The 12,943-nt window shown below is 42.0% G+C and overlaps 1 protein-coding gene across 1 annotated transcript in view; it reads right to left on the bottom strand.

The window, feature by feature from the left end:
* Positions 1 to 12,943, bottom strand: part of srrm4 (serine/arginine repetitive matrix 4) — a gene marked incomplete at both ends in the record, with an annotated part of 75,928 nt that overhangs the window by 9,274 nt on the left and 53,711 nt on the right. The window contains 5 exons of the mRNA XM_083979858.1: positions 3,842 to 3,925; positions 5,996 to 6,046; positions 6,212 to 6,238; positions 6,341 to 6,421; positions 6,568 to 6,651. Of these exons, the coding sequence (XP_083835984.1) occupies positions 3,842 to 3,925; positions 5,996 to 6,046; positions 6,212 to 6,238; positions 6,341 to 6,421; positions 6,568 to 6,651 (327 nt within the window). The remainder of the gene's footprint in view (positions 1 to 3,841; positions 3,926 to 5,995; positions 6,047 to 6,211; positions 6,239 to 6,340; positions 6,422 to 6,567; positions 6,652 to 12,943) is intronic.

Here is a 12,943-nt window from a genome sequence, read left to right as displayed (position 1 = left end):
TATTTATCATGTAAACAGGGATAATAACCAGGTTTCTCTGTGTTGATGTAAATGCAGTATCCCGAATATGATCATAATGGATATTGCTCATAACCAATATAGATATTCAAGTCCATGTAAACACCTTATCTTGGTTTCTGATAGCTGCGATCTGCGCTGGTGTACATGTCACACAGTCCTCCACTCGGAGTCCATAAACTGCATCAACATGACCCTGTCCCACCACCACCACTCACGGCTGTGTATTTTCATCCACCTGTCCCTCAGAGACAGGCAGACGGCGGTCAGACGTGAGGACATACATACGTTGTCGCTCTCTTCTTCTGCTGCTACAGTAAATGTAAGATGAAGATGAGCTGTTATTTGCATCCGATCTTAGTGTGTAACAGCTGTAGATGCAATGACGAGAAACCAAGATACTGGTATTCATTATGTAAACAGGGATATGAATAACCTGGTTTCTCTGTGTGCATGTAAACGCAGCGTCCCAAATATGATCATAACCGGGATATTGCTCATAACCGGGGAACTCAAGTCCATGTAAACACACTGATTCTGACATCAAAGCTTCTTTCCTATTGAGTCACAGACACACGGTTAACGTCAACTAAGCATCTGAATTTACATCAGCAACGTTTTTCCTCTGTCGTGGTGTTTTGATTACCATGAAAAATGGATTGTCGTCAGGATTGGGCACCGATCAGCTGATTGGATTTCAGATGTACAAAGGAGTTGGAAAAGTTTGTTTTTAAAAGTTCATTACGTTTTGATCTTCAACGTGATTTCCTCTGATTGAAGCGATAGTTCCAGTTATCTGACACAGAGCTGTGTGAAGCACTGATCTATACTCAGTGGATTCAGGTGGAGACGCAGCTGAGAGAAGGTTTCTCACTCTGTCACGGCTCATACAGTAGCTGCACTTGTGCACAGGAAAGAGCTGTGTGTGAAGAGAAGTGTTGTTTGATGGAAAGAAAGTTGACGAAGAACCAAATAAAGAAAATACTTCAACTTTTTCTTCTGTTGGCTTCAAAATGAACTTTTTTTTGTCAGAGCCTCTTCTGTGCTGGTGCTCCTGCTGCTCTACTAAACTGGGATCGCACTAATGTATAGGGTATACAACCCCAAGTCAATCACCCAACACTAGTTTAACATCCCATAGATATTCACAGCAAAAACATTTCAGGAAAAATTGGGCTGTTTGATTTTGCCCAGAAATAAAATCCAGATTTTCTTCCCTCAAAACCTGATTTCCGATTACGTTTTTTTGTGAAATGAGAAACAATACTAAAACATGACGTCCACCGACTGCCTTCCACTGATTGGCCAGAGTGTTGTGACTGGAAGAGTCATGAGCTCGACGTCCTACATGAGAATCAAACTAAACTGGCTAAATTTAAAAACACACCGGCAACAGCGCCCACTGATCTGTACTGAGACTGTTGTTAAATGTTAAAGCCTTTGGAAACCTGACTATATATAGTAAAAATGCTTATATTATATCAAAGTCAAGTGCCTCATTAAGCATCCACAAAAGTCTGAGTGACAATAACTATTCATAACTATTAGAAAACCTTGTTTAAAAACAGCTCATTTTGCTATTGAGGCACTATTGAGGCCACTGGTCAGGACAGTGTGGGCGTGGCAGATAACGCTATGATTGACAGCTCCATTGTCATAGCAACACGTCAATGGCGACCGTTAAAAAAAAAAAAAAAAGTCCTCACCGGAGGACGTGCATCGATTGATTGATGCTATTTAGCAGCTAACTAGACTACCAGCTTCGTTTTGGAGCATCATAACCGTCTTTGGTCGTAGTCTCACAGAAAAAAAAGAAGCTTTTAACCGTCACTCATGTCTGTGTGAGCGCCAGGAGGGGCTGACTGACACACACACAGACAAGGCAGGTCGCACTGGAAAGCTAGTAAATGCTAAAAGCTAATCGCCAATTTATACCCTCCCTCCCTCCCCTCACCCCCCCTAAAACCGGCTGTATCGGCTGCATGTAGAGAGGAGTTGTGAGGAGTTGTGGGCACTGACACAGACAGACAGACTGACACACAGACACAGACGAGGTAGGTCGCACTGGAAAGCTAATAAATGCTAAATGCTGATCGCGGATTTACACCGCTCCACCCCCCGCCCACCCCCACACACAAAAGAAACGGCTGTATCGGCTGCATGTAGAGAGGAGTTGTGAGGAGTTGTGGGCACAGACAGACAGACACGGCAGGTCGCGCTGGGAAGCTAATGAATGCTAAAAGCTAATCGCCACACACACACATCCCCGGTTGACATGGCTCTGGTTGTGAGGACTAGAGAGGAGTGGAGGAGCGACCGTTAGCAGAACGGTTTTGTTCGCAGCCACTGGGGGGCTGGATGAGAGAACTGACGTGGCGATTTATGAGTGGTAGGATTTATTGCGTGATAAATCCCAGAGATAACTCCGCCCAATTCAAACCTACTGTACAAAACCTTAAAAGACAAATATTTTGAATTTGGATGGAAACTTTTTTCTAATTATTTTTACATGTTAAATGATATGTACATAAGACCCTAAAATACATGGTTAGGAGGCTTTGGTGGATTTGGGTTTCCAGAGGCTTTAAATGACTGCTGTGTGGAAAACCAGGCTGTGGTCCGTAATCGAGGTGCAGATGAGTGAGTTTGGAGCTGACGAGAGGATCGAAAAAAGAGAGCGAGACGACGTGGCCGTAGCCGCCGTGATATGACGACCCTGCCCCCGCTGAGGAGGAACTATGAAGAACTCAGCTGTGATGGAAAAGGACCTAAACCAAGTCGAGTAGAGCTGTAACTGTGTAGTGGAAAAGGGCCATTTGTCTTTTAGGCCAGTGGTTCTCAAACGTTTTTTACATCAAGGACCCCTAAACTGACACAAATTAGAACACAGACAAAAAACATTGGACGAAACTCGGAAACAAACACTAGAAATACACAAATATTTGTTCTGAGTCTGAATAATGTTACTCTTTTAGTCAATGTAAATTCAAATTAGGGCCAGTGGCGTGAATTTGGGGAAAAATTTAGTTAAATTTGGGGGGGAAAATGTAATGTAATGTTACATTTTTTCCAGAAATTAGTAAAATTTTGACAAAAAGTTGGAGACCCCCTTGAACTCTCTCAAGACCCCACTTTGAGAACCACAGTTGTAGGCAACAAAATCCTTGCTGGCCTTAGCAAACGCCGACATGTTTGTTTACAGTGTGTGGGGAGAACGCGATGGGAGGAAGGAGGCGGACGTCACACGGTAACACAGCGCAGCCCAGATACATGAATCGTAATTACTGTAGTTAAAGTTAAAAAAATGAACACGTTTTCAACATTGTCCTAACTAAATAATTGCGATTACGATTCAAAACCGATTAATCGAACAGGCCTCGTCTCTCATGTTTCAGATTTGACTGATCGAGTCGACTCCAACTCTGAGCGCTCCAACACTCGCACGCCGTGGATGATAATCCCTGGATTAATCACCACCAGCGCAGAGTATCCAGTCATTTTATTAACACACAATCAACCGGCTTCTGTATAATCCATTAAAACCTGCCTTTCATATTATCACACATCCCAATTTTTTTTTTTTTTTTTTTTTTGCTGGATGTCATTATAATTGAGTGCATCGATCTGTGCAGTGAATTTGGGGCCATTTCCTGTGAAGCGCTGATAAGAGGCCGGTCATGGCTGAGATCAGGAAGTCACCTCTGCCTTATCAGTCATCGCTGCGGTGTGACCAAGAACTCGGCAGACACCTCGAGCTGATAAGATAAACCCAGGAAGTAAAGGATGGGGGGTGGGAGTGGGGGTGGAGAAGGGGGTCGCTCACCTGTCCTCTGTGGAAGATTGGCAGGAGGAACTGTCCGACTCTGACCTCCGATAGCGTCGTCTGCGCCGCGAGTGAGTCCGGGAACTGGAAGGAGTTGACGAGGAAAAGGAGAAGAAGACACGAGTGGATAAAGAGGATGAGCACTAAGACGAGTCGACTGACAGAAAGTACATCCCAGAGTTTTTCATAATTGGATAATCATTCATGTCGTTTACAAAGAATAAACTCCAGCATTTGTAGACGAATCAACAAATGTGTAAATACAGATGCAAACGTAGCGAAACAGTTAAAAAAAAACACAGAGAGCGATTCTTATCAAAGACACTTTTCTTGGAGGTAAAAGTGAAAGTGAGTCCGCCCTGAGATCCCTCTGATAATCCAGAAAGAGCTGCAGCTCCTCACTGAAGCAGGAAGTTTGTTTGTTGTGACGTGAAGATTAACGACTCTCTGAACCGCCTTTGTTTTCTCTCTCTCTGAAATGCGTCAGGTGAACCCAGTGTGGATTCTCTATGCTACAGTATGTTCCTCGAATCCGACATAGAGAAAAGTGTGTTTTTACCTTTACATGTTTTTCAACCGACAACCGCCGTCCGCCTCAGGAGGGTCACCTGATGTTGCAGCTGATAAGACGCATCACAGCAACATCAGGTGACCGTTCTGAGGAAGACGGCAGTTGTCGGTTGAAAAACATGTAAAGGTAAAAACACACTTTTCTCTATGTCTGATTGGAGGACCATTGCATAGTGATTATCAAATGAAGACATAATGAACGTAATTGAACTATCAGTTCTTCTGTTTCAGCTGGTCGCCATGACCCACAACATCCAAAGTTTATGTTCAAAACATTGTGTTGTATATCATCCTCCATCTTCACCACATTTCTTTTCATTTTCAGTTTGATGCAAAAGTTAGGAAACCTGAAATCCGAGTGGTTTGGGTTTTATATACTTCCTCTGGTTCAACTACTGGTCAATTGGACCTGGCACTTTGCTTCTATCTGTCCTCCAACGTCCTGTCTCTCCACACTGTTTAGTCCAAAAAGGTGTAAAATGCCCAAATAAAAGAAAGTTATTACATGTGAAAGTTAAAAGTCTGTCTGGTTTAGGTCACTGTCCAGGTCCAGGACAAAGTTTATTCATATAACACATTCAAAACAACTCCACCTATAGGAAATAATGTGTGTGTGTAATATCGTAATAGTCTTTTCAACTGCTACTAAAGCTGTGTAAACTGAAACTTGCTACTGGTTGGTTCGGGCAAAAAAGAAAAAAACAAATACATGCGCACCCTAAAGAAGAAATGAAGGCAGAGCAACACATCACAACTCAAGTCTTTAGATTCAGCTGTTCACCTGTTACTGCAGATTTATCAAAGCGTATATTATCAGTAATGATCGTTTAGTTGCAGCCGTGTGGAGCGTGTATGTTGTTAAAATCTGAGCTGTGTCGTCAAAAAAAACAGAGACAAAAGCACAATCAGATCTAGTCTGTTCCAAGCTGAAGGATGAATAATTCATCCTCTCCTCCGTGTGTGAAATGCTCCGAGACCTATTTTCTCAATCCCCTCCTCACTACGTGAAGGAGTCCTGGAATATATGAACTGTGTTTGAACAAAAGAAAAAAAAAGAAATAAAAGAAAAGGGGGGCACATGAGAACGGTATTGAAGGCATGAAAGGAACAAAAAGAAGAAAGAGGGGAGAAGTCGTCGTGAGCTGGAAAGCCGTGGTTTCTGTTGAAGTAAACAGCGGCTGAACTTGGCTCCGCGCTTACAAACAACAGCTCGCTCATCCAGAGTCAAATTATAAAACGTTGCAAGATCACAGCATGAAATTGGTTTCTCTTACCCTCTCTCACCCCTTTTTCTTTCTCCTCTTTCTGTGGCTCTAGTTTTCAATCTGTTTTCCTCCTTTTTTTTTTTTTTTTTTGCAAGGGTTTATTTAAGCTGCACGTTTTTTTGAATTCGCCCCTCGTGCCCTTTTTTACACGAAAGCACTTTTGGAGGATCCTCGCTCTTTTCTTCCTCGGCCATTGTTGGGGGGAGGATGAGGGGTGGATGGGCTTACCGTGGAGGAGGGAGGAGGAGGAGGTCAAAAAAAAAAGTGGTGTAGGATTTGGAAGGTGTGCACAACTCTGATGCAACAATCGCAGACTGACCTTTTCTTGTGCTTGCGCTCATCCCTCCTCTTGTGTTTTAAACTGGAGGAGCTGGAGAGATGAAAGAGAACAGCCGAGCATTAAGTCTCGCTAAAGCCGGATTCAGAAATCTTTACTGGGCTAAATGTAAAAAAAACAAAACACATTTAAGACGGGGATGCATCCAGGTGAGAGCCACATGACATGTACAAAACCCTGCAGTGATCAGATCCATACCTGTGTTTTGACTTCTTGGAGGTGTACCTGCAAGAGGGAGGAAAATACAGTATGAGTCGTCTAAAAATAAATGTCACACCATTTAAAAAATATATATAAATGGTCATAGTAAGCAAGAAGCTGCAGTACCTATGTCGCTTGCTCTTCTTGGAGCTCTTCTTCTTCTTCTTTTTCTTCTTCCTCAGTGGCGACAGGCTGTGGGAAGGAGACCTGAAAGCAGGAGAAGGTACAAACTTGAAGTCTAGAGAAAGAGAGAGAAAGAGCGCGCTGTGCCACCGCTGAGTTTACTTATTTCAGGAAAGAGGAGCCAAATAACACGCTGCACCGCAGAGTCATCTTATTCTGGGGGAACTGACCTTTTCCTTTTCCTCTTCCGTTCAGACTTTCTCTTCTTCTTCTTCCCTTTGGGCCGAGGGGAGAGCTCCTCATCAAAGGAGGGGCTGCGAGCAGAGACAGAGCACAGGGGACACTTCTATATTATTATTATTTCTACTGAGGAGATCTGAGCTGCACGGATTCAGCAGCAGCAGGGTGAGGAGGAGTCTGACTCACACACGCAGCTCCTGTATCCCAGTATCTGGAGTCACTCACTGCCCCACGACCTGATCAATGTGAGTCAGACCTTCACAGCCTTTTAACCTTTTATTGCTTTGGTTAGAAAATGGCATGAATAAGCCGAAAACCTTGTTACAAAGCTCTGAAATGGTGAGTTTTTTGTTGGGGGACAATTTTTGATCATCACAGACTGAGGCATCAGAAGAAAAAAGCACACTGTAGTAGAGCACAGACGCTGAGGAGGCCTAGTGAAAATCCACTGAGGAGAAAGGACAAAATCATCAACACATGATGGATCCGTGCATGACAGTTTCTGACATAAAAACCAACTCCATATTAAGTCGTGACTAGGAATGTCACAATTACTTGTTGTTTTCACAATTACCCGCGGTATTAAACGCCACGGTAAATTAATCTGTAAAGATGAAAATCGTGTTTTTCATGTTGTTCGCATGTTCTTGTGGAATTTTTCTGATGTTAGAGGACATATCAGCAGAAAAGTATAAGTACAAAATTGCATTTCTGAGTATTCCTGCCTTCAAACTGCTGTGAACCAACGGCAGACGCAAACTGGCAGTTTCAGGCAGACTGGGGTTGACGCGTCACAACCAAATGGGGGAGGATGCAGAGCAGCGCCGAAAACAAAGTTACACAACACGCAACTTTGTTTTCATTCATTGAATTACGTTAATGTCAATTTACCTAACGCAGTATTTAATTGGTAGGAATTTAAATGTTAGCGTATCATTTGTGATAAAAAAAAACGATTAAAATAAACTTAAACATTTGGTATAGATGACAATTAATGACTTGAATATTTCAAACACTTCCCCCGGGGGATTAATAATTGGTCCTATAATAGATACTTCAAATATTTTGTGTATATAATTAGTAATGTATTTATATTTTGACTATATTTGATTTTAATCATTCATAGTGTTGTGAAATCAATTGATGCATAATAATCGTAACACCGTGATTATTTCTCTGACAATAATCGTGACATCCCCAGTTGTATCGTCTGTTCATTAGGATGTTTTCAGGATTTTATTGGTCCATGAAACTGCATTTATGCTCAGTCTCTGGAGCCCTGTGATTCTGAACACCCAAGGTTTCCTGTTATCACCAGAGACCTGTGCTATCAACACTGTGAAGGAGCTGTGAGTTGGGGAGGGGGGGCAGCCTGGGTGTCTCCTCCTGCAGGGTTTCACACTGTAGCACACTGACACACACTCTGAGCCAAGGCCTCTGACAGCGCTCAACCCACCGGAGCTGCGGACCGCTCCAAACTCTCCCATTAGGTTAACTCAAAAAGGTCAAACAGACTGTGAGTGTGAATCATTCAAGGTTCAGTTTTACTCAGGCTGATGATTCTCTGAAAAAAACTCCCTTATAGTTTGTCATTAGATACACCATTGTTACGCAAATATCGACTGTAGCCAAAGATAAAGGTCACACATCGTATAAAGTTAGATTTACATGTGTAGTGTGATTATAAGTCTAGTTCCTATATTATGTAACACTGTAAGAGTATCAAAGCCTCAGTCCACAGAGTAATCCACACAGTCTGGGTTCAGAAACCGAAGCCTTAAAGGGATAGTAGCATTTTTTCTTCTGCTGCAACTTAAGTACTTAGGGGCTATTTGTAGATCATACAACATCACTTTAAAAAAAAATGCTACTATCCCTTTAAAACGAACCGTCTGGACTTCTGTAACTTTGTGATGTCACAACAAAGCAGCCACCAAGCCACGCCCACCTGGACCCACCATCAAAACCTTGCAGGATTTATGGTAGTTTCTTTGAATTTTTTTTTTTTTTACCTGAAATCTATTAATATTTTATTACTCAGGAAACAGTCAGCCAATCAGAAGACAGACTCAGAGCCTGCTCTTTTCTGATTGGCTGACACCAACCAGAGAGAAGCCTGATGGAGAGGAGACAAGTAAAACAAGATTTATGTTTTTTGGTTCTTAAAACCACAAATACTATATCGCCTCCTGGATCAACAAACACATATCAGAGGTTATTTTTCAGAACTGTGACTTTTCCTCAACCTTCTCAGTCATCTAGCTGCCTGCACAGATACCGGGGAAAAAACAACAACAAAAAACATGAGAAATATGAATTTAAAGTTCAAAACACTGAAAGAAAAACGTCTTTCCTGTGACAAAATAGTCCCGGTGAAAACAGGTGAGTGTGCTGTGTCACTTTCAAACGTTATCAACTAACAATATGAGCAAAACTAATGCAACAAATGTAAATGTAAAGTTTTTTTCTGAAGTGATCGGGCACACCCATCCCTCCCACAGGTTGTATTAATAGGCACGGTGCATCAATACACAGTGTGAGAGATTACACAGGATGACTTCCTTCACCTCCTGAGAAGTGTTACCTACAGATTTGTCTGTGTATTTCATGCCTGTGGTGTGAAACTCCCTCTATAAGAGACGACACGGTTTGAAAATCCTCGTCAGATACCGTTCACAGCTTGGATCCAAAGGTTTTAGGCGACTGAAGTCGATAATGGGACTCACTTGTTCAGAAAGTCACAAAGTACTAAAAATATATTCTTTGATGAGTTTGCTGTGATGATAAATTATTTAAAAGAAAAGAAAAAACCCCTCACAGAATGGATGGGTTAAAATAATCCACATGACTCATCATTGGCACCACATCACTGCACATAAACGCATCCTGATTCCCTCTCACAACAATCGTAAGCAAGATTATCCGTGAGCCAAATGTCCCATATGAGATGATCCCATCACAACAGAATGATGAAATCCCATCCAGACTGGGATAAAGCACAAAACAGATCGCACGCCAGCGAGCTTCACCGAACCAAGGCTCGTGACGACATGGCTTCGCTCAGAGGAGGAGGAGGAGGAGGAGGAGGAGAAGGAAGAGGGTTGTGTTTGATACGTCCCGTTAGCTGCTCTCGGCGAACTTCAGCAGCAGCAGCAGCTTCCTAACTGTGGGATTTGGTTAATTCAGTTTGATTAACGAGGTGTGTTGCTGAGTTTATAATCCTACAAAGTCTGGCAATTTAATTAGTTCTTTATTTACTTTTTAATTTTCTAAATGGTTGTAAAAAGAAACCAAAACATCCTCTAGACTGTTGCTTCGTTTTAATATGAATCAACCACAGGTCCATAGTGTGCAGGAAACACACACACACACACACACAAAAGGCACAAAATCCTCAATAATCTTGCTCCGATATTTCAAACTATGATTTAAAGGGATAGTTCAACATTTTGGCAAATTTGGCCCATTGCCATAATCCCTACAGTCATAGCAGTAGGTTTGTTACCTTTAATTGTCGGTGCAAGCTATTTTTAGAACGGCGGAGCAGAGCCGCGAGCTGCTCAGAGCTACGCTATGGAGGCTCATGGGATTTCTTGGTTTCCCTCATCAAATACAAAATCCAACAACTCCAAAACGCTGTTGTGACCTGCACATTCCTGCACCACACGCTATGAGATAATAACATTATGGACAGAGTTGTTTTAGAGGCAAATGCAGAGACTGCTTGGGAAACCAAGAAATCCCATGAGCCTCTGTAGCGTAGCTCTGAGCAGCTCGCGGCTCTGCTCTGCTGTTCTAAAAATAGCTTGCACTGATAATTAAAGGTAACGAACCTACTCCTTCAACTATAGGGATTATGGCAATGGGCCAATTTGCCAAAATGTTGAACTATCCCTTTAATTTATATAAAGTCTGGACTGGGCACACTCCGATCACATCTGATATAATTCAGATCCTCGCATAACCCTAAAAAGACAGCTCAGGTTTCACAGGGTTTTAACCCAGTCATCCTTTTTAGACCTCTTCTATCTGGGCCTACGTCCTTCAAACTCCTCGCTTTCAGCTTCTAATGCAGCCTTTCTGCATTAAAAGTAAGAAGAAAAAAAAAAGCTGTCTCCGAGCCTCGAGCCAAGATCAATCAAGTAATGTCACTGATGCAGTTTTATTAGACTTGACAAAGCTCCTTCTGAGCCAAAGAGGACATTAAACAGCCAACTGAAGGCTGAGCGAGGTCCTCCTCATGTCTAATAAATTGACTTTGATGTGGAAAAGATTGATGGAGTATCTCCTTAATGTTAAATAGGTCTGAGAAACGCCCTCAGTGGCCAGATTATTAGGAACACGCTCTCGATATAATGTCCTTTTGTGAACACGCTGATGTATAAACATGTTTACTTGGCTCTAGAGGATCTAAATTACAGTCACCAGGCGCCTGCACACATTACACAATATAACAACAACAACACACTTACACACTTATGCTAGCCTGAGATATTCTTGTCTTCTGAAAGTGTGAATTTATCACAACAGGAAAAAGAAAAAAAAAAACCCCGTCAGACTCGGTGTGTTGACCGGCTTGATTGCCGTCCAGAGGTCCACTTCATTCCTCTTTGAAAAATGACTGATGCGGAAAAGGAAATGAAGGCCTTTCAAGCGCTACAGGCTCATTGAATTGGGCCTTTCAAGTACAGGCTGAGTGAAATTCACAAGACGCAAAATGCAGGAAGGAGCGAGCAAGATGCTTTTGACCGTGAGTCACTCCAGCGACGGCACCTTGGCTTTAATAACGAGGTGAGAAACGAGGCTTTATTGGGAAAACTGGCCTCCTGGTGAAGGTTAAATCAGAGCTGATGTGAATGAATATCATGCAGGAGTGATGGAGCGTTCGCATCATTAATGGCGTTGGAGACACTGAATCAACAAGTGACGATGTGAACGATGAGTCCGACGCCGTTTCCGCCGTTGTACATCTCAGAGTCGATCACAGCAGCGAGAGCAACAACAACGTCTGTGAAACGTCAAACATACTATTTACGATCATGTCAGCATCGCCGCACGCTCTAATCTGCTGTCAGACTGAAACCTCTCAGATTCTTTCACTTGATCCTCCATCAGGCCGATCAAGAGCGAAACAACTGAGCGTCGAGTCGCTGCTTCATCCTGAACCCGTTGGGAGGAAACAAAATGTCAGGAAAGAAACATCGCTTCATGATTCTTTTGAGGAACCGACTTCTCTGCTGCAGCGTCGTCGATGTCCTGGTTTAGGAGGAAATTCAGTACAGAACTAAAAAAAAATAATGAATTGAAAATTAATCAGCGACTACTTTGATAATTCATTCATCATTCATCAAGCGTTACCACCACCACCACCATCATCATCATCATCATCATCATCATCATCATCATCATCATCATCAGAACAATTCACTGGCTCTATCTTCTCCACTGCACTAGTTTGCTGCCTCTGTCTTTTTTCATGTGACTGTGAATTTAATTATTTTATGTTTCGATGACATGGTGGTTTTACATAACCAAACACAGACCAGACAAAAGAAAACTCCAATAAAGCGGAGAGGCACAATACTGACAAAGGACGGCGGCCATTTTTAAGTATGATTATAACAAAAAACTGAAGGAAAAAAAGTAAATAACTCTCAGCAGAATGTCAACAACAGAATGTCTCTCATGTGATAAGGAGGGGAGGGGATACATCTAGATAGATATATAGATAGATAGATAGATAGATAGATAGATAGATAGATAGATAGATAGATAGATAGATAGATAGATAGATAGATAGATAGATAGATAGATAGATAGATAGATAGATAGATAGATAGATAGATAGATAGATAGATACAGTAGATAGATAGATAGATAGATAGATAGTTAGCTGGATGGATAGATAGATAGAGAGATGGATGGATGGATGGATGGATAGATAGATAGATAGATAGATAGATAGATAGATAGATAGATAGATAGATAGATAGATAGATAGATAGATAGATAGATAGATAGATAGATAGATAGATAGATAGATAGATAGATAGATAGATAGATAGATAGATAGATAGAGAGAGAGAGAGATGGATGGATGGACAGATAGAGAGATGGATGGATGGATGGATGGACAGATAGAGAGATTGATGGATGGATAGATAGAGAGATGGATGGATGGATGGATAGATAGATAGAGAGATAGAGGAATGGATGGATAGATAGAGAGATGGATGGATGGATGGATAGATAGATAGAGAGATGGAGGAATGGATGGATAGATAGAGAGGTGGCTGGATAGATGGATAGACAGAGAAATGGATGGATGGATAGATAGAGAGATGGATGGAAGGATGGATGGATGGA

This window comes from Trachurus trachurus (genome assembly GCF_905171665.1).
Source record: "Trachurus trachurus genome assembly, chromosome: 9".
NCBI lineage: Eukaryota > Metazoa > Chordata > Actinopteri > Carangiformes > Carangidae > Trachurus > Trachurus trachurus.
Note: the sequence above shows the minus strand (reverse complement) of the source record. Positions and strands in the feature narration are given on the sequence as shown.